The sequence below is a fragment of the Balaenoptera acutorostrata genome, chromosome 10 (assembly GCF_949987535.1).
Source record: "Balaenoptera acutorostrata chromosome 10, mBalAcu1.1, whole genome shotgun sequence".
NCBI classification, from domain to species: Eukaryota; Metazoa; Chordata; class Mammalia; order Artiodactyla; family Balaenopteridae; genus Balaenoptera; species Balaenoptera acutorostrata.
This window is the reverse complement of record NC_080073.1, coordinates 97,800,484-97,826,958: the sequence shown is the minus strand read 5'-3', so window position 1 is coordinate 97,826,958 and position 26,475 is coordinate 97,800,484. Positions and strand designations below refer to the sequence as shown.

Below are 26,475 nucleotides of genomic sequence, written 5' to 3'. Positions count from 1 at the left end.
GCGCAGTGGTTGAGAATCTGCCTGCCAATTCAGGGGACATGGGTTCGAGCCCTGGTCTGGGAAGATCCCACATGCCGCGGAGTGACTGGGCCCGTGAGCCACAACTGCTGAGCCTGCACGTCTGGAGCCTGTGCTCTGCAACAAGAGAGGCCGCGACAGTGAGAGGCCCGCGCACGGCGTTGAAGAGTGGCCCCCGCTTGCCGCAACTAGAGAAAGCCCTCACACAGAAACTAAGACCTAACACAGCCAAAAAAAAAATTGCCCTTTCACATTATATGTTCATTTTGTAAGACTTCAAATTCCCTTTCTTGGTCAACTCTCCAGAAATGACTGACTTCCAAACCCATCCCCCAACCCCTGGGAATCAACTTTATTTTTCACATTTCCAATTTAGCATCTCCTTTTCAATCACAGATTCATTTGGGCTCACCGACAGTGGATTGTGCACACTCTTTCTCTCTCTCTCTCTCACCTCTGAGTCATTACAATTTCTGTAGAATCACAATAGAGAGTTCAGAACCTGTCGCCCACACCTTACTGTAAGCTAAAGGAACCAGAAGACAGCTTTCTCCTTTTGTAAATGTCAAGTGTTCAGCATGTCTCCACTGGGGGCTGAACAGAAATGTAACCTTAGAGAAGTCAGTCCTCGGGTCTGGGCAAAGCTCTGAGTATCCTGAGTCCAAAGTTGGCTCTTCCTTCAAGGGCATATGATTGGTAGTTTCAGCTTCCTCTTTCATCAGGCTTAACTCTGCAGCACCAGCTTGGTGTCTGATTTGTTCTGACTGGGTGGGAGAGCCCATAAGATAAACAGAAGGAGATGTTCAGGTTTGTCTCAAGAGTAGTCCACAAAGCTGTGTATATGGGAGAAGTGAGTCTGATGGTTTTCCTTCCAAGGCTTCTTAAATGCAGCTTCTCTTTTCTTAACAATACAACATGCCACACACCACACCACACTTATTACTAATTCTGCTTGGTCAACAAAGGGTGCAAGAGGGTCATGGAAAACCTACTACAGATCTTGTATTTGGCTATCATTATGCCTTTCATGAGTGGATCTCAAAGTATTATGCCTAAAAGTCCTTACTGAGGTTTGGTAGGGAGGCTATTCTACCAGGATAAGCTCAGGTATCAAACCAAAGTTTCTTTTTGCTGTGAGGTTTATTTTGTTACATTCAGACAGGGAGAAACTCATTTAGACAAATTGGCATGATTGGGGCTGGAGATTTGACCAAGCAATCAGAGGCTGGAAGAGGAAGAAAGGCCAGAGAAGAGGGAGGGGGTGAAATCCAATGTTCACTCTGTATTTCACTCCAGAAAACAGCTGGTAATTATAATTACCCACCTTGTTTTGCAGCTCAGAATAAAAGTGGCGTTGCACCAAACCCTGCCCAAGCAGCCATTGTGATTAGAAAGTACTCCACACCTTGGAGAACCGAGGAGACACGAGCGTAATTTTAAATGCAAATTAAATTGAGGGGGTAGCAGAGAGAACACATAAAAGACAGTAAAACAAAACCTTTCAATGTTCTTAAATTAGCAGTCTAGTGTGTTCTAAAGAACACCTCCCCTCAGATCTCTTCTTAGGGGTTGTATTTCATCACAATATAAAATGGGCAAATCCATCACTTGCCTCTGCTTGGTGCTCTTGAACTGAGATTGAAGGAAAAATTAGAAGCTGTTCATTTGGGCTTGTGGGCTCAGCGGCGTTAGGCAGCTTCGTTTTATGCTCTACGGTGTCCTGTTGAAAGGGGCGAACAAGTGCTGGTGAGTATCTGCTAACTGCAAGACTCTTTCATCTATATCTTTTGGGGTTATCTTTCCTTTACCAGAGGGGAAATCTCCCAAAAGATTTATGTTATAATGCAGCTTTCAAAACCTAGGAAATTTCAGACAGCTTTCTAAGCTTCTTCCAGTGACTGATTTACGCAAGGGGAGAGAGTTATTTTCAGCCCAGATGCTGGTGACTGATCCGTGTATTAATTATAACAGGGGAATGTGTAACTGATGCTAGCTAAAACTGCCTTTCCCCACCACCCTTAGCCTGCGTTAGGGTAGGAACTGGTGCCCCAACAACTTTTCTACCATATTAACTGCATCATCGTGTAATTCTGTTATAACTGCAAGTAAAACTGGGACTTGGAGCTATAAAAATAATTAAACCAAAACCATTTTTTAAAATGACTATGACAGTACTCTGCCTAAGAGATGGGCGGCGGCAGCCGGGGGATGGAGGTAGGGGTAGGGGTCGGGGGCGGGATGGGGCATCGGACCCGCGTGACGGTGACATGTAGATTTTGACGGTGATGGTTTTCTGCCAAAGTTTTACCCGAGAACCTGGTCATTTCCTTCCTTCGCAGTGGAGGATACAAAGAGGCTGAGGCTGGCGTCACCTTCCGTTGCTAAGGTAACGTGCTCTGGCCATTTTATCTGATAAAGGAAGTCCAGCGGATGGTATACATTATTCATCGCCGATCTAATCAAACAATCAAAATTGTTTACTTTCACCGGGAATGTTCAGGGAGATCAAAGGCACTCTGGCTGAAATTGCTCTTGCTTTTTAACTGCCGGCAGTTAACCCTTGATTTTATTTATTTATTTTTTCTTTTTTGCAGTAAGTATGATTTGCCGTTGGGGTAGTTTTGGATATTTTTTAAAGTTTCCGCCTACCAGACTTGGCTTCTTAAATTAAGATATGCACTGTTAGAAAGAAAAACCAATTGGATTATCCTTCTGAGTTTGCTTTTAGAGACTTTGTCTTGTTAATTCTTTCCAAAAACATCCTGCAGAAATAGAGATACTTCATTTGTGCAAGTATGGGGGAAAGGCTACGTAGGCTAGAAAGAACCTAACAGGCTGAATGTTTTTTAATGAAGCATATTAGCTTCCTGACAAGCTAGTGCCTGATAATATCACGGGGATCACTGCAATTCTGAAATAATTGTCGTTGCTCTGCAAACCAGAATTCTTTCTCAAAAGCAGCCTGTCAGAGGCAAGCAGGTGATGATCCTTAGCACTTTATAAAACGTGCTAGAGGAAATCGCTAAAAGGAAGGAATGCAAGGCATTTTTACAGCAAACATGTCAGCATGTGTCATAAACGCAAGGCATCTATAGGTGGAGGCTCTGATTCCCAGGAGATGCTTGCTGCTCGAGGGGAATTGGAACTCCCTGGATCAACTGAGGATCAATACTCAGAATGGCTGATACTTAATGATGTCATTTATCAGACAGACCTTTTGAAAACAGAGAGCATATGAATTTAAAAGTTTATTTTCCAGTTAATACACAGCAAGGAAAGACTGGTATGGTATCTCTCTTTAGCCTGGATCATCTGTATTTTCTGTGTAGCATGTATTACTTCTAATAAATGTTGGTGAAAGGCTACATTTTCTCCTACAGTAGGAAAGCTCTGTTGAGGGATGGACTTAAAATGGGAAATGTCAGTCAAATAATGGGATATTATAATGGGGTATCTCTTCTTCCAAAATCATATTTGACAGTCTAAAATACTGTGGATTTTTTTTCCTCTTCCATAGGCAGTACAAGTGACTATTTTGTCTTAAAACTCTGTTTCTGGAACATCGAAGATGGATTATCCCAAAATGGATTATTTTCTGGATGTCGAGTCTGCTCATAGACTCTTGGATGTTGAGTCGGCTCAAAGATTCTTCTACAGCCAAGGAGCTCAAGGTAATTAAATGGGAGAAAGAGAGGACACTCCTCTCATTTGCATGTTGGTTTTATATTAACAGTGCAGTGTTACACTGTAGCAGTGTAAGCTCTACTGCAGAAGTTCAACAACTGGGATTTCCCAATTGGTAACCTCTACCGAACTGTTTCTGGAACTGAGGCAGGCATGTAGTAGAATGAATAAATCTAAACTTCTTGATGTGGTTAAAAAGCAACCTGCCCAGCTTTCACACAAACAACCCTTGGAAAGCTATGTTAGAAAATTATTCCCCCAACTCCTTGCAACCAAAGTCTAAGTTTGAAAGGCTTCGAGAATGCTTTTAGCCACAGGAAAAGGTTGAGTGCGCAGCTACTGCACTGGAGAAGTAGGTCTAGGGCACCCTGACCTATCGATTGAAATCCAGCTGGATGAGGGGCTCCTGAGATAAGCTTTGAGCTTCTACAGCTGTCTTATCTAGTTTAGGTGAAATCACTTACTGCCTCAAGGAATTAACAGTGTGCTTGGGGAGCACGAAGGAACACGCCTGTTGTGAAGTGTGGCTGATAGGTACATTTTTATTACAGATTTCAAGATGGTCAGTTAGGCTCCAGTTTGCTTGTTCCTCTGTTCCAGGGTGCACTTAGAATGTTCTGCCAGCATATTAGAGTACAGGAAGAAGCTGGGGTATTTAATGGGCTCTCCTGACAGGCAGGAGATTTTTTTTTTAAAGCCTATTTTCTCTTCTCCATAGAATATTTAGGGTATTCAGTCAAAGCAACCTGATGATGGGCATATCCCAAATGGTACAAGTAATGCACTGAGAAGAAAGGCAACTTTCATGTTCTTAGAGAAGTAGTTGAATTCTTCAAAGCCACGAGGCAGAACAGAAAAGGAAATGCTGTTTTGCATTGAAATGCTGGCATCTTTCACTGTTACGTGGTAATGGGTACTTCACACAGGGCACTTATAATATTCCGCCTTGGCTTTCCCAGTTGTCTTGTCTGAAGTGGTTTTGCCCTAGCTCTCAAGCCAATTTCTCATGGCAACCTCAAGGGCTTCCAAGCCTCCTCCTTCTCCGCTTCCATTTTCCTGGGCAGGATCCAGTCTTCTTAAAGTCAAGAGGGGCTGGTAATCACCTGGTTGATTGGCTGGGGTCAGTATGCTCGTCAGCAGAGCTTACATTAGCAAAAGTGATACAATAGCTAATTCTCCTCATCCCTGTGGGTGTGTGTCGTCAACATTGCTCCTTTCAGCCACTTAAAGAGACATGAAAATGTTACTGAAGTAGAAGAAGGGTGAGAGACTGGCCAGAACTTCCAGCCCCTTCTGGGTCTGCAAGTAAGAAGGTGCTGGGAGCAGATGGAGAACGGAGGCCAGAAGGAAAAGGGGGCTGAGGCAGGGCTCAATCCCGTCTCTGGTTCTGGGTTTAAGCATTGCTGCGTCTGTCCATTTCCATTTGAACAGGAGAATAATATCTGGTGCTGGGGTCATACACCTGAGCCGCGTCTCTGTTGGAAGAGCAGAGAAGGGGAGTGGCAGTGAATTATAGACAATAAAGATGTCCATTTTGCCTTGCAGTAGACACAGTTTAAGCCTTTAAGAGGACTGTGGGCTCCAGGCATTTATGGAAGGCAAGCAGTCAGGGTGTGGGAGACTCAGAGGACGCAAGGCAGTCTGGTGGTTGTCGCCAGATGGAGTTTGGGGCGGAGTGGACAGAATTGTCGCCATCAGTGACTATGGTTTTGACACCAGAGCTGGAATGACTGGAAAATGCATGGGAGGTGGTAGCATAAGCTACTGACCGTGGCGCCCTGATCACAGCACGTTCATTTTAGGGTGATCAGAATGATGTTGCAATCAAGGAATCTTGGCTCTGTAGTAAGAGTGAGGGTTCCCTAAACAACACCCAGGTCAATTTTTCAAAACCCCCAGGCCTCCTGAATCAGAAATCCAGGTATAAGTCGTAGAGGTCTGCCTTTTAAGCAAGAGCTCCAATGACAATTCCCCAGCTCTCGCACTATTCTGGGGACCAGCATTTAACAACCAGTCCATCCTGTCTGATTTCTCTCCTTCCACCCCAGAACGGGATGTCCCCAGCATCAGAGGCAGGATAGCACAGTGGTTACAACCAGATCCTGCCTGCCTAGGTTCAAACCCTGGCTCTGCCACAGTCAACCTGGGAAAATTAACCTTTGAATATTTAATTTCCTCCTCTGAAAAATGGAAACAATAATAGTGCCCAATTCATAAGTTGTTAAGAGCAATAACGAGGTAAGATTTGAAAGTGCTTTAAACTGCCACATGGGAAACGCCATACATAAGCAAATCAATGAAATAAACACCTTTGCAAAAGGCCATCTCTCCTCTGTTTGAGATTTCACTGCCTTGCAAACAAGAATGTTACCTGATAGGAGTGAACCTCCTATTTTTAGCAAAAAAAAAAAAAAAGAAAAATTAATTTAAAAAAAATAGTGATTGTTTTATTGTCACATCAAAAGCTAACTCGGGGCAAAACTGAAAAATAGGGAGTACCAAGACAAACTTCTACTATCTACCTAGTCCTTCACATCACTTGAAAACTGAAAGCCCCTCTCCCACCAACACCTTCTCCAGAGCCCCACCACCGAGGACCAATCACCCCCAGGGTCTCCTTGCTGGAGTTTTGCTGCCACTATGATGTGAGGCTTGTCACTGCGTTGTTCCACCTCCTTCACAGCAGCTCCCTTCCACTCAGCACCGACGCCACAGTCTTTCCTGGATAAGAAGCCCCTCAGCCTGATAAAGGGCTCCCAGTGAATAAGCAGAGGGCTGCTGAGGACCACGGCTTACACCCCTCCCTTTCTGAACCAAATGTGCGTGTAGGTGACTAAAGCCCGTATCTCACCACTGGCAAGATCCCAAGAACCAGTGGAAGGAGGGCAGCATGGTGGCTGGCTCTTGAGAAAGGCATGTGAGGCAATTAGGGCCTTGTGCTGCTGTTAAATCACAGCACATGGTAGCTTTCTACTTGGCCAGCCCAGCCCAGGTTCAGGGAGATATTAATGAGGTCAAGGAGCCCCCATTGGATACCCTCTTCTATGAAAAAGGCCCAAATGGAAATATAGTATTGAGTTAAGTACCTGGAATGTGGATGTCCTAGGACCCCCTTGGCTAAACTGATGTGTGATTATTGCCTTCTTGAGATGTCCATTCTCGAGGGAATGCAGACGTTTCTAGAGACTGATCAAGGACAGGTGTAAGTACTTTTAAAGGGGAAAGGAAGAAAATAAGACTTGCATTTTCCACATTACTATCCATGCATCAGTTGATTTACAAATTCATATACTTTTGGGGAACCAGCCCCTTCTATGTTAGTTAATGCAAAATGGTTATCCAAAGCAACAGTACCAGAATTACAATGTTTTTGACCCCATCATGGTTGTTTTTCAATTATTCTTGGAAAGTGGTTAAAAAGCCTGTCGCTAGATAGAGGATGTTTTGAGCTAGTAAAAGCAAGAGGAATCCAGGAGGATAAGAAAAAGAAAAAGAAGGAAAATGATCTAATCTCTATCCTGGGACAGATTCTGCTGAAATTCCCAGAGAGTTTCAAAAGTCAGTCCTCTGCCCTGCTGAATAAAGCAGCTTGTTATTTTCTCCCATCTCCATTTTTCCTTGGAGGTAAGGAAGGTGAGCCCACTTCTCTGGGGATTCTGCTTTAGAAAGCATGATGTGTGGCAAAGAGCAGAAAAAAGTCCAGGGTCATTCTGTTCATCTCCTGTCAGTGAAGGATGCTCTCCCGGTTTCATCTGGGAGTGCTTCGTCAGCAATAAATCCTGCTCACGCAGAGAGTCCTGTGAAAAATCCCCATTAACTCAGAAGGAGACTTTTGGAGGCTGAAGGTACACGTGACGTAAAGATCAACCGTGTCTTGACATCACATACCTTGAGTTCACCCATCTTTCACGTTTCTGACAATGATATTCCACACGCTCAACTTCAGATGCTGTGATTCTTTTTACAGAACAGTTAAACTGGGAGAGAAATCATATTATAAAATCACAAAATTGGCATCATCGGATTTTCAGGTTGAAATGGACACTATAGTTCCGTGACTTTTCTTGCCCCTCCCTAAAGCAAGTAAAACAGAATTTGTGAGGGCCAGACCCAGGTCCCAGTGCTACATTTGCCACAAGCCGCTGGGTCATCCTGATGGACACTGAAGGTTGAGAATTGTTACGGAGCCCTGATCACTCAGTTTGATTCCGGCCTAGCAGCATCAGCTCCATCAGCTTCCTCTGGGAGCTTGTTAAAAATGCAGAACTCAGACACCCCAGACCTAGAGAATTAGAATCTACATTTAACAAGATTGCCAGGTACTTTATGGCAAAGCTTGAGAAGCAATGATTGACTCTAGTGCACATTAGAAACACCTGGTGAGCCTTTATGACCTCAAGGCTGGAGTCCCAGGGCAAAAGCAATTAAGTCAGAATCACTGGTGGTAAGTCCCATACTTGGGAATCTTTTAAATTGTCCCCGGTGATTCAAAGGTGCAACCAGGACTATGAACTGCTGACCTCCCATTTTATGGTAAAGGAGATTTTAGCACATCATGCAGCTATTCTTGCCTGAGTATCTTTACCTAGGTCTTTCCCTTTAAATAAGTCCAAACCATTGGAAAGGTGCAAATGGACTGGTTTTTTTTTAAAAAAGGACCGGACTAGGGCTTCCCTGGTGGCGCAGTGGTTGAGAATCTGCCTGCTAATGCAGGGGACACGGGTTCGAGCCCTGGTCTGGGAAGATCCCACATGCCACGGAGCAGCTGGGCCCGTGAGCCACAATTGCTGAGCCTGCGCGTCTGGAGCCTGTGCCCCGCGACGGGAGGGGCCGCGATAGAGAAAGGCCCGCGCACCGCGATGAAGAGCGGTCCCCGCACCGCGATGAAGAGTGGCCCCCGCTTGCCGCAACTGGAGAAAGCCCTCGCACGAACCGAAGACCCAACACAGCCAAAAATAAAAATAAATAAATAAATAAATAAATAAGAAAATCCTTTAAAAAAAAAAAAAAAAAAAAAAAAGGACCGGACTAGGTATCAGGTGCTACCTTCTGCGGATTCACTGTATCTTAGTCCTCAAAGGAACTTGGGGAAATAGGAATGATAATGCTCATTTCACAGATTAGAAAAGACTCTACATTTAGATAGCAGCATAGCCAGGGTTTGAATTCAAGTATATCTGACTCCAACAGCCCCCCACGTAGTAAGGGTAACATTTGTGACCAAATCACACTTCCGGAGATGGTGAAGCTCAGAGTGGTTCAGCCACATGCCCAAATCACACAGCTTCTAGTGAGAAGGTGGAGACTAGAATTAGATCTCTTCTCACCAACGAATGCCCATTCTACTGCTTTAGATTTCTTTTCTCCAAGACCGTCAGTATCTTTGGGTGTTTTAAATTATATGCAAGGGGGTCCCACTACTGGGCATATACCCTGAGAAAGCCATAATTCAAAAAGAGTCATGTACCCCAATGTTCATTGCAGCACTATTTACAATAGCCAGTACATGGAAGCAACCTAAGTGTCCATCAACAGATGAATGGATAAAGAAGATGTAGCACATATATACAGTGGAATATTACTCAGCCATAAAAAGAAATGAAATTGAGTTATTTGTAGTAAGGTGGATGGACCTAAAGACTGTCATACACAGTGAAGTAAGTCAGAAAGAGAAAAGCAAATACCATATGCTAACACATATATATGGAATCTAAAAAAGAAAACTGGTTCTGAAGAACCTAGGGGCAGAACAGGAATAAAGACGCAGATGTAGAGAATGGACTTGAGGACACCCTGCAGGAGGAAGGGTAAGCTGGGACAAAATGAGAGAGTGGCATGGACATATCTACACTACCAAATGTAAAATAGTTAGCTAGTGGGAAGCAGCTGCATAGCACAGGGAGATCAGCTCGGTGCTTTGTGACCACCTAGAGGGGTGGGATAGGGAGGGTGGGAGGGAGACGCAAGAGGGAGGAGATATGGGGATGTATGTATACATATAGCTGACTCACTTTGTTATACAGCAGAAACTAACACACCATTGTAAAGCAATTATACTCCAATAAAGATGTTTAAAAAATAAAGAAATAAAATAAATTATATGCAAAGGGGAAAACACATTAAAAGGCAGCCATTTGACTAACGTTACTAGACAATCAAATTTATGACTCCTGCTCACAATTTCCCCTCTTTTGTCATTTTAAATAACTCTGGGCATTGGAACAAGGTGCTGTAGTGATTGTTACTTCGTCATAATGCATCTTTTCTGTCGTCTACATTGTCTTGTTCAACAAAGGGAAATGCCAGTTTTGACTACTGATGAATGCCACAGTGAGCAGCGAAGAGTCTCTCCAGGTTGTATTTGGAAATAGAAATTCATCTAAAATCCCCTCTCAACCATTTCCTCCCCTCCCCTCCCCTCCCCTCCCCTCCCCTCCCCTCCCCTCCCCTCCCCTCCCCTCAACTACCTTCCAGCTCTACCTTTCCTCCACCCTGGGAAATCTGTCAGAACAGCTGGTTTTTCAATCTTTTTTTTTAAATGGGTTATTTATTTATTTATTTATTTATTTTTGGCTGTGTTGGGTCTTCGTTTCTGTGCGAGGGCTTTCTCTAGTTGTGGCGAGCGGGGGCCACTCTTCATCGCAGTGCGCGGGCCTCTCACTATCACGGCCTCTCTTGTTGCGGAGCACAGGCTCCAGAACGCAGGCTCAGTAGTTGTGGCTCACGGGCCTAGTTGCTCCGCGGCATGTGGAATCTTCCCAGACCAGGGCTCGAACCCGTGTCCCCTGCATTGGCAGGCAGACTCCCAACCACTGCGCCACCAGGGAAGCCCCCGGTTTTTCAATCTTTATTGAGTTAAATGTACTCTAAACTTAAACTCTAAACCTCTGGGACTTCTTCACATGGCCCCCCGGAGACAAAGACATTTGGTTGCACTCAGTTGCCTGACTTTTCCAGGACTCTTTCCCATAATATTCTGTTCAGCCTAAATTCTAGCCACTAGCATGCTGTATTATTTTGCTTCCACCACTTACTAGATGCATGAGCTCATATAAACGGCTTCACTTCTCTAAGCCTCAGGGTCCTAATCAAAATCCATATAACACTGGCTCCAAATTCATAGAGGATTTTGAGAATGAAAGAAAGTATGCCTATGGAGTGTTTAGTACATTGTTATTATTGATCAGCTACTGATGCTATTGTTTTGTTATTAGGTGCCTGTTACCTACCTAGATCATGGTGATCTCCTTAAATACCATTTTCTGGGTGCCTAGTACCATCCGTGGTATACAGTAGAAGTACTGAGATTTATTAAAGGTCTGTGTTGAACTGAAGGAATGAAAATGCTTAAATCTGCATTATGAAGAGAAACTTGGGATTCAGGGAAAGGACTTCTGACAATTCATGATTGAGAAAATAGAACTTCCTAAGACCTTTAAAGAATTAAAATCTTTAGTTGGAAATAGAGACTCTGCTTGAGGCTGAAGGGAGGGACAGATAAAAATAATTTTCAAATACATGGAGATGCAGGAAATGGAAGAAAGTCATCAACGCTGATATATCTTCTATAAAACAGAAAAACAAGCAGAAGAAAAAAAATACAGCAGGAGGGAGTTGGTGTACTATTGAAGAGAATTAACCTTTTAAAATAGATTTCCAAGGGTTCCTGAATAGTACCCTTCTTAGAAGGACTTTTTAATGTACAGTAGTCTGTGAGGCTGAGTTTTGCCTCTGCCTAAAAGTAGAATTCTGGAAGAGGTGAACTCCTCAACGTTACTCTGATGAACTTAATTGAGATCAATTCAAAAGTTGCTCTGCACGTCTTCCAGAAACTAGCTCTGAGCTGTACCTTAGTTGAGATTCCTTTCCCCTTCCTTCTTTAGACCTTTACTGCCTAGTCTATTCCTTATACTTTGGGGTCGATTAATCCTCAAACCAGCTACCATTCCCACTCCTGCTTCCGACAAGACTCAATGAAAAGTGACCGTAGATACCCACCTAAGCCCCATACAGGAGCCATGCACCTTGAGAACCACTCATTGAAAGCCTGGCCGTGGTGTTTCTAGAAGTCTTGCTGAGTGGGAGGCAAGTTGTCTTCCTTCTCCTGGCCTATCCCCCGAAACTTTAATGTCATGGTCTTACATGTGACTCATATCCGGACCTTAGATATCAGGACCTCATATCTAATTTGCTCCTTAAGGACTGAGGCGAAAACAGTGATCGTAAAGCAACCTGTATCCTCATTTGGGGCACAGTTGCCAGTTGGATTGTAATCTTTTCCATTCACCAATCTGCCCCTCAGAGTCCTGCTAGGCCCAGCACAGCAAAACTGGCCACATCCCCTCACTGTGATGTCCTAACCAAGTAGTTTACTTGTCGTCATACTATTTTTCAGACCCTTGTCTCTGAGATGTGCTTCAGATGATGCTTTTCTTATATAGTTTCCAGCCTTGTTTTTGTGGTGCTCAAGTCATCACCTGCAACAAATACTTGCTCTGGGGTTTTTTTTGGTTGCTTTTTCTCTCTATAACTCTAGCCAGGAAGCAGCCCACTGTGTTTCAGTCATGGATGACAAGCTAACTACCAAGCCTTTCCTCCTAACTTCCCACACACTCCATTTTCGACCTCTAATTGCTCACATTCAGGCTCTCCAAACCTGTGTTTAATGCAGGGAACATTGTGAAGGAGAGGGTGAAGGCAGATCAAGAGAAAAGACACTGTGGAACTAGCCAGGCTGCCAATTCTGTCCATATACCGATGACCATGAAATCCAACCTTCCATTTCTGGAGTGTGCCCTTGAACAGGACATTTCTCTGTACACAAAGGAGCATTCTTGGTGTTGACCATTTACCCACACACGGCCTTCCAATGCTCTTTGGGCTTTTGCCCCCAGCAAGCATCTGCTTTGTCACATATTGCGATTCAGGGCTCATAAGAAGGGCATGAGGACAAGAGACAAACGAGAGAGGAGATGAGAGGATGACAGAGGAAGAAAGTCATATGAAAATACAATAAAATAATTTCACTCACTAACTCCTGCTTTCACATACAGCATATAGAGAGTGGATTAAAGATGCAACCCAGGGCTTCCCTGGTGGCGCAGTGGTTGAGAGTCTGCCTGCCAATGCAGGGGACACGGGTTCGAGCCCTGGTCTGGGAAGATCCCACATGCCGCGGAGCAACTAGGCCCGTGAGCCACAACTACTGAGCCTGTGTGTCTGGAGCCTGTGCTCTGCAACAAGAGAGGCCACGATAGTGAGAGGCCCGCGCACCGCGATGAAGAGTGGCCCCCGCTTGCCGCAACTAGAGAAAGCCCTCACACAGAAACGAAGACCCAACACAGCCATAAATAAATAAATAAATAAATAAAGGAGTTCCTTTAAAAAAAAAAATTATAAAAAAAAAAAAAAGATGCAGCCACACATAGCATCAGTTATGACCCAATTAGCATAAACAATTCACAGGTGCTTGGAAAAAATTCTCACTCCTCATTGCTCAAACAAATCTGTTTTCCTAAAAACTTTCAGTACCACTCTCTGTGACTGAGCTGGCAGAGGCAAGGATGGGGAGCCTAGCACATCAAAATCAGCTCATGGCTGATGCCATTCTTTGTATGTTTAAGAATATTTCAATAAGCAATTAGATTCACACAATTATACAAAACCACTGAATGAATACTGGTATTAAACTGGACTTCTGAAATGTTGGGACTGAACAGAGAGATTATCTTAGAGATCTCTGTACCTTTTTTTTCAATCATAAGAGCAAAACAAGAGTAACATTAATGTCTTTGGGGAAAAAATGGAAAGGAAAATCAACCCTACACATGTATTTTAATTTTTTATTTTACTTTCAGTCAATTTCAGGCACATTCATATTTTTACGGTTACAGTTACGGCATATACAAAATTGGAGGTATGAGTGAAATCTTTCCCAGGGCTGGCTGAAGAATGTCATAATATTGTAGGGCTTGGGTTTTGGAATAATACAGATCTGAGTTCAAACTGTGATTTCCACTTCTCAGCTTATAACATTAGTTATTCAATCTCTTTTTGCCTCACTTTTCCCTTTTGAATGCAAATGATAATGAGCATTCTTAACCCAAAGGGTTATTTTGAGGATTTAAATGAAACAAAGTATCTCACAAACTATGGTCCAATATATGATTTTCAGGTAATAATTGAACTCTTTTATAATAATAATGTATTTATTTTATTATGTTTTAGAAAAATGTAAATTGAGAAATATTTAATTGAAATATAAAAATATATAACTAGACTCCATACTTACGGACTATTGCTTAGAACAAGAAGGAAAAAAGGATGACTAAAGTCCATTTAAGGAAAAACATTAAGTAGTTAATAGTGTAGATGACACTTAGAGGTAGCAAAATCCATAAAAGTGATACAGGAATGACTAACAGTTGGAAACACTGAACAAATAAATACGAAAGTAAGCAAAATGTCAAGTACCTAATATGCATTTAGGTAAATATTAGCTCTTATGTTAATTAGTTTGTTTGTTTGGGGTTTTTTTGGCTGCCTTGGGTCTTTGTGCTGCACACGGGCTTTCTCTAGTTGCAGCGAATGAGGGCTATGGTGCGCGGGCTTCTCATTGTGGTGGCTTCTCTTGTTGCAGAGCACGGGCTCTAGGTGCATGGGCTCAGTAGTTGTGGCACACGGGCTCAGTAGTTGTGGCTTGCGGGCTCTTGAGCACAGGCTCAGTAGTTGCGGCGCACGGGCCTAGTTGCTCCATGGCATGTAGAATCTTCCTGGACCAGGGCTCGAACCCGTGTCCCCTGCATTGGCAGGCAGATTCTTAACCACTGCACCACCAGGGAAGTCCCTTAATTAGCTTTTAATCTTGTCAAGCCTCAGAGGAAAGTGGCAGGGCCTCTAGCTCTTCAAGAGAAACTTCTATCCTGTCCCATCTCTGGTCTTCTCTACCACCATTTATTCCTAATTCAAATTTCCAAGCCCTTGGAAAGGTGAGCCAGTCTTAAAACACAAGAACAAGAAAAAGCAAAAAAAACTTTGATTTTTAAATTAAATTGCTAACAAATCCCAAAGTAATCCTCTTTATGGTTTTACTACTGGGAATTTTCTTCCTGCAAACTCTCTTAAAACAAGGGCTAAACTCTACTGATTTCATCTGAATTTACAGCAAACTCTAGTTTATTGGAATGTGGCTTCCAAGAAGTGATTTAAATCAGCTTTAGGGAGGTTGAAATGTGTAAAGGGGGTCAACTGTATGGTGATGGATGGAAACTAAACTTTTGGTGGTGAACACGTTGGAGTGTATACAGAAGTCAAAATACAATGCCATGCCCATGAAACTTATATAATATTATGGACCAATGTTGCCCCTGTTTTTAAAAGTGAGTCAGCATTTGCCCAGGAATGAGGAAATAGGTTTGGGAGAATCCACTTTAAATCATATTTCTCTTTATTTTTAAAATTTTGTTCCCTTAAGAAAAACATGGTAGTGTGAAGAAAGTGACATCAGAAACTCCTGGACGCTAATTCTGTTCCAACAATTAAACAGCCATGTGGCTGGCTATTCAAGCAGTGAACCTCTATAAGCCTTTGTTTCCCCATTTGCAAAATGGTAACAATGCTTGCAATATTATTAGTAGGAGGATAAAATGGCATAAATTCAGATTGGTGGATTCTCAATTTAGATAGCAGATTCTCAATAAATATTTGTTTAAGGAGTAAGTAAATTGCCACATAAAGAATTGAAAGAGCACTCATTGAAAAATTGTTCTGTGTCTTCAAGAAGCTCAAAGACAATGGGGGCTTCCCTGGTGGCTCAGTGGTTAAGAATCCGCCTGCCAATGCGGGGGACACAGATTCGATCCCTGGTCCAGGAAGATCCCACATGCTGCGGAGCAACTAAGCCCGTGCGCCACAACTGCTGAGCCTGCACTCTAGAGCTTGTGAGCCACAACTACTGAGTCAGCATGCCACAACTACTGAAGCCCGCGCACCTAGAGCCCGTGCTCCGCAACAAGAGGAGCCACCGCAATGAGAAGCCCGCGCACTGCAATGAAGACTAGCCCTCGCTCGCCTCAACTAGAGAAAGCCCGTGCGCAGCAGCGAAGACCCAAAGCAGCCAAAAGTAAAAAAGAATAAATTAAAAAAGAAAAAGAAGCCCAAAGACGATATAATACAATACCAAATACCCTTATAGAAGCAAAAAACAGATCTAAAAGGGGAAAAGGAAGAATCAGAGACTTACTCGTGGAAGAGTTGTTACCTAAGCTTCATCCTGGAGTTTGCACAATAGTGGGGCTTTCCTTGCAGAAAAAGCCAGCATGTATAGGTCTTTCTATAAGCAACTCAGTATGACTGGATCGGAAAATGCAAGCAAGTGAAAGTGATACCCGAGACTGGAGGGGAAAAAAAGGGTTTAGGGAAAGAGACTTTGAACACCAGATTAAGAAATTCGGCATCTCTTCCATAGGAAACACAGAGCATTTGAATGATTTCTAGAGCTCAGAGAGCTTCTAGACCAGGTGATTCCAAACCTGATTACATATTGGAAACAAATTCTACAGCCCTTCCCCGGGTATACTGATCAGAATCTCTGAGAGTCAGGTGTGGTAATATGGGTTTTTCCTAGTTTTTTGGTCATGCCGCGTGGCATGAAAGATCTTAGTTCCCCGACCAGGGATCTAACCCATGCCCCCTGCAGTGGAAGCGTGGAGTCCTAACCACTGGACCGCCAGGGAATTCTATGGGTTTTTCCTATTTTTAAGGGGTTGTTTTATTTTTGTAGCTCTCAGATGCTTTAATGCAAATAGTGTGAGATGTAGAATTTGAGACCCATTGACTAGTCTACTCTTCACTTTCATAAATGAGGAAAATGGAGCCCAGAAAGGTAAATGATGCAGTAAAAATTCGATTATATTCATTCAAAATTCACTGTTTTTTTGAACACTATCTATAGGCTGGGGATTCAAACCCAAAACAGATAAACCCCCTGGCCTCATGGAGTTAACTATCTAATATAGAAACAGATAAAGCAATGATTTCAGTTCCAAAAGATAAATGCTAGGAGAATCTGCACACTGGGAGTTTTGTAAGCACAGATGAGGGCATCCAAATGAGAGAGAAGTGTGTGTGTGTGTGTGTGTGTGTGTGTGTGTGTGTGTGTCTGTGTGTCTGTGTTGGGGAGAAAGTTAGATGTGATTCCAAGTTAGTGTCCAAAAGGAGATGACAGTTAATCTACCTTTGAGTTAGATTTAGGTAGAAGGAAGAAAAAAAAAGAATGTTTTGGTCAGTGTGAAATGGCATGTGATAAGGCATGGACATATTGAGTATAATATCTTAGGGGAGCTGTACACGGTACAGAATGAGAGGTATATTGTCGATATCTAGACTGGCAAGAAAAAAAGACTAGAATAGTAGGCAGAAGCAAAGACATGTAAGACTCTGCATGCTTAATTAAGGAATTCCAAACCTGACACTGAATCCACTAGGGAATCTCATGCAGAGGAGGTCTGTTGTCAGATCTATTTTTCATCGAGACCATAAATACGGAGGACAGTTTGGAGGGAGGAAGATTAGAGGAAAAGAGAACCATTAGGAAGCTACTGCAGTAATCCCAGCAAGAAGTATAGACGGTCGGAAAAGGGAATTGACAGAGTGAATCCAGCAGGAAAGAGGGGTCTTTGAAATATTAGGAAGGTTCTTTCCAGATTACCTGGCGGTAAGATGAATACACTGAGTGTGAGGAAGGGGTGAATGCCATGATCCCCAGATGTTTTACATGGACTCACTGGATGGATAATGAAGCTGTTCACTGAGAAAGAAGATAAAGGAGAGAGTAAAGATGGAGGGGGAGGGACTTCCCTGGCAGTCCATGGTTAATAAGACTCTGGTCTTCCACTGCAGAGGGCATGGGTTCCATTCCCGGTCGGGGAGATAAGATCCCACATGCCGCATGCTGCAGCCAAAAAAAAAAAAAAAAAAAACGATGGAGGGGGAATATAAATTGAATATAGAATATATTGAATTCGGACCCTATAAAATATCCAAACATAGATTACCAGCAGGGAGTAAGTTCTATAGATATAAAGCTTGGAAAACTATTCAAAATATTCTATGTGCCTAGGTAATTCCTAAGATAATTTTACTAACATGTTTTACAGCTGCCTCTGAATATGTGGTTCCTCTGGACCTTTAATTTTCCTTTCCTGTTTATTTGAAGGGAGATTATTTAAAGGAAACATTTATTTTCTAAATTAAAAGTTTTTCCTGTAAGTACAATATTTTCTCCCTAGAACTAGGACTTAAAATTAATAGTCCATTTGAAATATTTACATGAACCAAACGTCTGAAGTTACCAATATTATTCAAATTCTGGCCCGTGTTTTCATAAGAAGAAAATTCCAAGTTAACTCTTATAAGAGCATCTAAAGAAAACAAGTTTTAAAAAAAGAAATCTCAGTGCAGCTCAATCACGTTAGAGAACTATAGGCTGTCACAGAATGTTGCAAAGGAAGAAAAAAAGAGATTCAGCTATAGCTGGTTAAAGATAGACCTTACTTTTCTTTTGAACCTACGCAGTAAGATCTGTTCCATTTAGTTGATTATGCACTATTTGGTGACTAAATCTGATAGGTGACAGGTGGAGAAAAAGTTACTTGGCTTAGTCCCAGTTTAATCCTTTTCTCTGGAAAGCAAGACCACACTTCACACATCATACTGGAAGGCTGATTTTACACATTAGCCCCATATCCTATGCTTGCTCGATAATCTGGACATGCACACAGAAGTTGCAAAAGGAAGTGACAGTGAGAAGAAGACCCACATTTTCAGGGCCAGGGGCTTGGTATTTATTGTCTCATTTAGTCCTAGAATGGGAAATTTGTGACATACTTGCTATTATCCCCATTTTACAGATGAAGTAATCCATGTTTCCAATCATCAAGTAACTTCCCAAATTCACACAGCTATTAGGAATGGAGCCAGAATTATAATCCTGAACCTTGTGACTCTTCCTACTACATCTTCCCGTCCTGTAGGATACTGGTGTCCATGGCAATACTAGGAAAGACTTCCATGAACAGAGATGTAAGGATGCGAAGAAGTTTATGTATTTCCACACATTCAAATGGTAGAATGTCTCAATGTTGTAAGATATAAGTGGGGCAACTGAGTCATTCTATGTAACTCGACCCTTAGATTCAGTTTCTTTTTTTTTTTTTTTTTTTATTAACATATTTCCATACATATTTCCATACAAATACAAATATAAGATTTTTAGAAATTTCCTGTAATGTCTGAAACATTTATATTAACATATTTCCATACATATTTCCATACAAATACAAATATAAGATTTTTAGAAATTTCCTGTAATGTCTGAAACATTTATATTAACATATTTCCATACATATTTCCATACAAATACAAATATAAGATTTTTAGAAATTTCCTGTAATGTCTGAAACATTTATATTAACATATTTCCATACAAATAACCCAATGAAAGTTTAGTATTAGTTGTTTTGTTTGTTTTTTTATACTGCAGGTTCTTATTAGGCATCAGTTTTATACACATCAGTGTATACATGTCAATCCCAATCGCCCAATTCAGCACACCACCATCCCCACCTCACCGCAGTTTTCCCCCCTTGGTGTCCATATGTCCATTCTCTACATCTGTGTCTCAACTTCTGCCCTGCAAACTGGCTCATCTGTACCATTTTTCTAGGTTCCACATACATGCATTAATATACGATATTTGTTTTTCTCTTTCTGACTTACTTCACTCTGTATGACAGTCTCTAGATCAATCCACATCTCAACAAATGACTCAATTTCGTTCCTTTTTATGGCTGAGTAATATTCCATTGTATATATGTACCACAACTTCTTTATCCATTCGTCTGTTGATGGGCATTTAGGTTGCTTCCATGACCTGGCTATTGTAAATAGTGCTGCAATGAACATTCGGGTGCACGTGTCCTTTTGAATTACGGTTTTCTCTGGGTATATGCCCAGTAGTGGGATTGCTGGGTCATATGGTAATTCTATTTTTAGTTTTTTAAGGAACCTCCATATTGTTCTCCATAGTGGCTGTATCAATTTACATTCCCACCAACAGTGCAAGAGGGTTCCCTTTTCTCCACACCCTCTCCAGCATTTGTTGTTTGTAGATTTTCTGATGATGCCCATTCTAACAGGAGTGAGGTGATACCTCATTGTAGTTTTGATTTGCATTTCTCTAATAATTAGTGATGTTGAGCATCTTTTCATGTGCTTCGTGGCCGTCTGTATGTCTTCTTTGGAGAAATGTCTATTTAGGTCTTCTGCCCATTTTTGGATTGGGGTGTTTGTTTCTTTGATATTGAGCTGAATGAGCTGTTTATATATTTTGGAGATTAATCCTTTGTCCGTTGATTCATTTGCAAATATTTTCTCCCATTCTGAGGGTTGTCTTTTCGTCTTGTTTATGGTTTCCTTTGCTGTGCAAAAGCTTTGAAGTTTCATTAGGTCCCACTTGTTTATTTTTGTTTTTATTTCCATTACTCTAGGAGGTGGATCAAAAAAGATCTTGCTGTGATTTATGTCAAAGAGTGTTCTTCCTATGTTTTCCTCTAAGAGTTTTATAGTGTCCAGTCTTATATTTAGGTCTCTAATCCATTTTGAGTTTATTTTTGTGTATGGTGTTAGGGAGTATTCTAACTTCATTCTTTTACATGTAGCTGTCCAGTTTTCCCAGCACCACTTATTGAAGAGACTGTCTTTTCTCCATTGTATATCTTTGCCTCCTTTGTCATAGATTAGTTGACCATAGGTGCGTGGGTTAATCTCTGGGCTTTCTATCTTGTTCCATTGATCTATGTTTCTGTTTTTGTGCCAGTACCATATTGTCTTGATTACTGTAGCTTTGTAGTATAGTCTGAAGTCAGGGAGTCTGATTCCTCCAGCTCCATTTTTTTGCCTCAAGACTGCTTTGGCTATTTGGGGTCTTTTGTGTCTCCATACAAATTTTAAGATGATTTGTTCTAGCTCTGTAAAGAATGCCATTGGTAATTTGATAGGGATTGCATTGAATCTGTAGATTGCTTTGGGTAGTATACTCATTTTCACAATGTTGATTCTTCCAATCCAAGAACATGGTATATCTCTCCATCTATTTGTATCATCTTTAATTTCTTTCATCAGTGTCTTATAGTTTTCTGCATACAGGTCTTTTGTCTCCCTAGGTAGGTTTATTCCTAGGTATTTTATTCTTTTTGTTGCAATGGTAAATGGGAGTGTTTCCATAATTTCTCTTTCAGATTTTTCATCATTAGTGTATAGGAATGCAAGAGATTTCTGTGCATTAATTTTGTAACCTGCAACTTTACCATATTCATTAATTAGCTCTAGCAGTTTTCTGGTGGCAGTTTTAGGATTCTCTATGTATAGTATCATGTCATCCGCAAACAGTGACAGTTTTACTTCTTCTTTTCCAATTTGTATTCCTTTTATTTCTTTTTCTTCTCTGATTGCCGTGGCTAGGACTTCCAGAACTATGTTGAATAATAGTGGTGAGAGTGGACATCCTTGTCTCGTTCCTGATCTTAGAGGAAATGCTTTCAGTTTTTCACCATTGAGAATGATGTTTGCTGTGGGTTTGTCATATATGGCCTTTATTATGTTGAGGTAGGTTCCCTCTATGCCCACTTTCTGGAGAGTTTTTATCAGAAATGGGTGTTGAATTTTGTCAAAAGCTTTTTCTGCATCTATTGAGATGATCATATGGTTTTTATTCTTCAATTTGTTAATATGGTGTATCACATTGATTGATTTGCGTATATTGAAGAATCCTTGCATCCCTGGGATAAATCCCACTTGATCCTGGTGTATGATCCTTTCAATGTGTTGTTGGATTCTGTTTGCTAGTATTTTGTTGAGGATTTTTGCATCTATATTCATCAGTGATATTGGTCTGTAATTTTCTTTTTTTGTAGTGTCTTTGTCTGGTTTTGGTATCAGGGTGATGGTGGCCTCATAGAATGAGTTTGGGAGAGTTCCTTCCTCTGCAATTTTTTGGAAGAGTTTGAGAAGGATGGGTGTTAGCTCTTCTCTAAATGTTTGATAGAATTCACCTGTGAAGCCATCTGGTCCTGGACTTTTGTTTGTTGGAAGATTTTTAATCACAGTTTCAATTTCATTACTTGTGATTGGTCTGTTCATATTTTCTGTTTCTTCCTGATTCAGTCTTGGAAGGTTATACCTTTCTAAGAATTTGTCCATTTCTTCCAGGTTGTCCATTTTATTGGCATAAAGTTGCTTGTAGTAGTCTCTTAGGATGTTTTGTATTTCTGCGGTGTCTGTTGTAACTTCTCCTTTTTCATTTCTGATTTTATTGATTTGAGTCCTTTCCCTCTTTTTCTTGATGAGTCTGGCTAATGGCTTATCAATTTTGTTTATCTTCTCAAAGAACCAACTTTTAGTTTTATTGATCTTTGCTATTGTTTTCTTTGTTTCTATTTCATTTATTTCTGCTCTGATCTTTATGATTTCTTTCCTTCTGCTAACTTTGGGTTTTGTTTGTTCTTCTTTCTCTAGTTTCTTTAGGTGTAAGGTTAGATTGTTTACTTGAGATTTTTCTTGTTTCTTTAGGTAGGCTTGTATAGCTATAAACTTCCCTCTTAGAACCGCTTTTGCTGCATCCCATAGGTTTTGGGTCGTCGTGTTTTCATTGTCATTTGTCTCTAGGTATTTTTTTATTTCCTGTTTGATTTCTTCAGTGATCTCTTGGTTATTTAGTAACGTATTGTTTAGCCTCCATGTGTTTGTCTTTTTTACGGTTTTTTCCCTGTAATTCATTTCTAATCTCATAGCGTTGTGGTCAGAAAAGATGCTTGATATGATTTCAATTTTCTTAAATTTACTGAGGCTTGATTTGTGACCCAAGATGTGATCTATCCTGGAGAATGTTCCGTGCGCACTTGAGAAGAACGTGTAATCTGCCGTTTTTGGATGGAATGTCCTATATATATCAATTAAATCTATCTGGTCTATTGTGTCATTTAATGCTTCTGTTTCCTTATTTATTTTCATTTTGGATGATCTGTCCATTGGTGTAAGTGAGGTGTTAAAGTCCCCCACTATTATTGTGTTACTGTCGATTTCCTCTTTTATAGCTGTTAGCAGTTGCCTTATGTATTGAGGTGCTCCTATGTTGGGTGCATATATATTTATAATTGTTATATCTTCTTCTTGGATTGATCCCTGGATCATTATGTAGTGTCCTTCCTTGTCTCTTGTAACATTCTTTATTTTAAAGTCTATTTTATCTGATATGAGTATAGCTACTCCAGCTTTCTTTTGATTTCCATTTGCATGGAATATCTTTTTCCATCCCCTCACTTTCAGTCTGTATGTGTCCCTAGGTCTGAAGTGGGTCTCTTGTAGACAGCATATATATGGGTCTTGTTTTTGTATCCATTCAGCCAGTCTATGTCTTTTGGTTGGGGCATTTAATCCATTCACATTTAAGGTAATTATCGATATGTATGTTCCTATGACCATTTTCTTAATTGTTTTGGGTTTGTTTTTGTAGGTCCTTTTCTTCTCTTGTGTTTCCCACTTAGAGAAGTTCCTTTAGCATTTGTTGTAGAGCTGGTTTGGTGGTGCTGAATTCTCTTAGCTTTTGCTTGTCTGTAAAGCTTTTGATTTCTCCATCGAATCTGAATGAGATCCTTGCCGGGTAGAGTAATCTTGGTTGTAGGTTCTTCCCTTTCATCACTTTAAGTATATCATGCCACTCCCTTCTGGCTTGCAGAGTTTCTGCTGAGAAATCAGCTGTTAACCTTATGGGAGTTCCCTTGTATGTTATTTGTCGTTTTTCCCTTGCTGCTTTCAGTAATTTTTCTTTGTCTTTAATTTTTGCCACTTTGATTACTATGTGTCTCGGCGTGTTTCTCCTTGGGTTTATTCTGTATGGGACTCTCTGCGCTTCCTGGACTTGGGTGGCTATTTCCTTTCCCATGTTAGGGAAGTTTTCGACTATAATCTCTTCAAATATTTTCTCTGGTCCTTTCTCTCTCTCTTCTCCTTCTGGGACCCCTATAATGCGAATGTTGTTGCGTTTAATGTTGTCCCAGAGGTCTCTTAGGCTGTCTTCATTTCTTTTCATTCTTTTTTCTTTAGTCTGTTCTGCAGCAGTGAATTCCACCATTCTGTCTTCCAGGTCACTTATCCGTTCTTCTGCCTCAGTTATTCTGCTATTGATTCCTTCTAGTGTAGTTTTCATTTCAGTTATTGTATTGGTCATCTCTGTTTGTTTGTTCTTTAATTCTTCTAGGTCTTTGTTAATCATTTCTTGCATCTTCTCAATCTTTGCCTCCATTCTTATTCCGAGGTCCTGGATCATCTTCACTATCATTATTCTGAATTCTTTTTCTGGAAGGTTGCCTATCTCCACTTCATTTAGTTGTTTTCCTGGGGTTTTTTCTTGTTCCTTCATCTGGTACATAGCCCTCTGCCTTTTCATCTTCTCTGTCTTTCTGTAACTCTAGATTCAGTTTCTTAAAGTGAATTTTTACCTTATTTACTTGGGGAACTGTCCGTAGGGGATGGTGAGACCTCTGTCCTCTAGGTTGAATTGCAGGAGTGGGTGATGAAGAGGGAGGCAAGTTGCCTACGTCCCCATGGGAGCTTCTTATTATACTCAGAACTCGTTTTTCCCTCTCACTATCAAGGTAGCACCTAATAATTACAGAAAATGTAGAAGATATAGACGAACAACAAAACACACACACACAAACTCAACTAGCCCCATCATCTAAAAATAGATACTCTTTACAACCTTGTGAATATTCTTACATCCTTTTTACACACATGGGCACACACTCATGCACATACATATTTTTCAACCTAAATCAAGCTCCTCAGATTTATTACTTTTAGTTTACTCTGTCTTAATTTAAAATAAATGAATAATTTATATCTTGGGGTAGTTGATTCTAACTGACATAGAAAATAATTGGGACACGGTTTGGGAGAAAAGAGGAAAAGGTCAACCAACCCACGCATTGTTTTTGCCTAGAGGGTGAACTTGCCAGCTGGGTTGATGTTACTGGGTCTGTTCTGCTATTATTTACTAGACAGAGTCTCTGACTAATACCCTGTGATTTGATTGCTATCACTGGTGCATCTGTACACACAACAGAATGCAAATTAAATAACTGCTGAATCTGTACTGGGCAGGCCTTCTTCTTAGACACATACGTTTAGGAATTTATGTATTTTCCCTTCTCCACCACCAAAAATATGCTTTTATTCTTATTATAGCCAAATATAGCACTTCGTTGCATTCCAATATCAAGTGCCATTTAACAGTGTAGTCCCTGTAGTAACAGAACATTAGAACCAGCAGTAACTTAATTCAACCGGCCCATTTTACAGGGGAAAAACTGAGGCTCAGGGAAGAAAAGAAAAGCAATAAAGTGTTTATGAAATACCTACCATATACTAGAAGCTATTCATATTTATTTCATTCAAAAATCACAAAACCATGAGTTAGATATGACTGCCCCCAATTTATAGGAAACTAAAACTCAGCAGAATCACAGAACTCTGAAGAGGCAGAGCCAGGATTCAAACATGAATGCTGACTCAGCTTTCCCCTGCAACATCCTGCCTTTCTGGAAAGAGGTGATTTATCTAAAAGAGACAGCAAGAATGATGGCAGACCTGGAGATAGAACCTGGTCTCCTACTGTGTAGTCTGATGCCCGTATCTCTACATCCTGTTATTGTACGTGGGGCTCAAATGGGATTCAAGCCCGTAGTCTTTGCCCCTAAGATCACTTTGCAAGTGACCAAGCCCAGCAGTTTGCCATACAAAGATATGTCCAAGTATTTGTCACCCTTTTGTTCACTGAACAAGAATTAGAAATATTAGAATCTTTAGATTTCAAACTATGTCATTAATTACAGCAACTATATTGAAAACTGACCAAGCAGAAAATACAAATACCTGAAAATAAAATAAATAAGGTTTAACATAACCTGTACTATTAAGCAAGACTGGAGAAGTGACTTGTGTATCTTAACCAGGCATGTTCAACAATAGAAAGCTGTTTAGGTTTATGTCCAACTCAATTCAACACACCAAGCCTGAAACACATTTTCTTTTTTGCATCTAGCATGTTTTAGCAGCCAGCCCCCAGCCGCTCTGCACGGTATCTACTTTAAGAAGCTGAGAGCGAAGGAAGAAACGAACATTTGTTGCCCGCCTACCATTTGTCAGGCTCTGTGTTCGGTGTTTTACATTTATTATGTAATGTTTTATCCTCCCAAGGCCCAGTGAGAGAGTTTATTTTATTTCTAGTTTACATATAAGGAAACTAAAGCTTGGAGAGCTCACTAACTTTTTTCCAACATCTAATAAGCATTAAGCTTGGGAATTATGCCAAGGTTTAATTTCACAGTGACAGCTTTACTTGGAGCTGGCTAGGAATAATAGTTTTAAAATAATAAATGTTTATTGGGAATTTCCTTTGCTAAAGACTTTACATAGTTTACATGTTTGAATCCTCATAGCAACCCTAAGAAGTAGGTACTATGTAAGGCCCATCATATAGATGTAGAAGAGGTAAGTGACTTGCATGAAATCATTCAACTATGAAGTATGGAATTGGAGTACAAACTCAGGAAGGCTAACCTCAAAGCCTGTGTAGTTGACTTTTATTTCATATTGTCTGGAAGGAAAATAACATCCACATTATTTATATATTCATACAAAGGGAAAATTACAAAG

General features: G+C 40.9%; 1 protein-coding gene across 1 annotated transcript in view; it reads left to right on the top strand.

Annotated features, from left to right (window-relative positions):
- Positions 1 to 3,586: 3,586 nt before the first annotated feature.
- The window catches only part of PHACTR1 (phosphatase and actin regulator 1), a 594,117-nt gene continuing 571,228 nt past the window's right edge, over positions 3,587 to 26,475 (top strand). The window contains exon 1 of the mRNA XM_057554725.1: positions 3,587 to 3,689. Within this exon, the coding sequence (XP_057410708.1) occupies positions 3,587 to 3,689 (103 nt within the window). The remainder of the gene's footprint in view (positions 3,690 to 26,475) is intronic.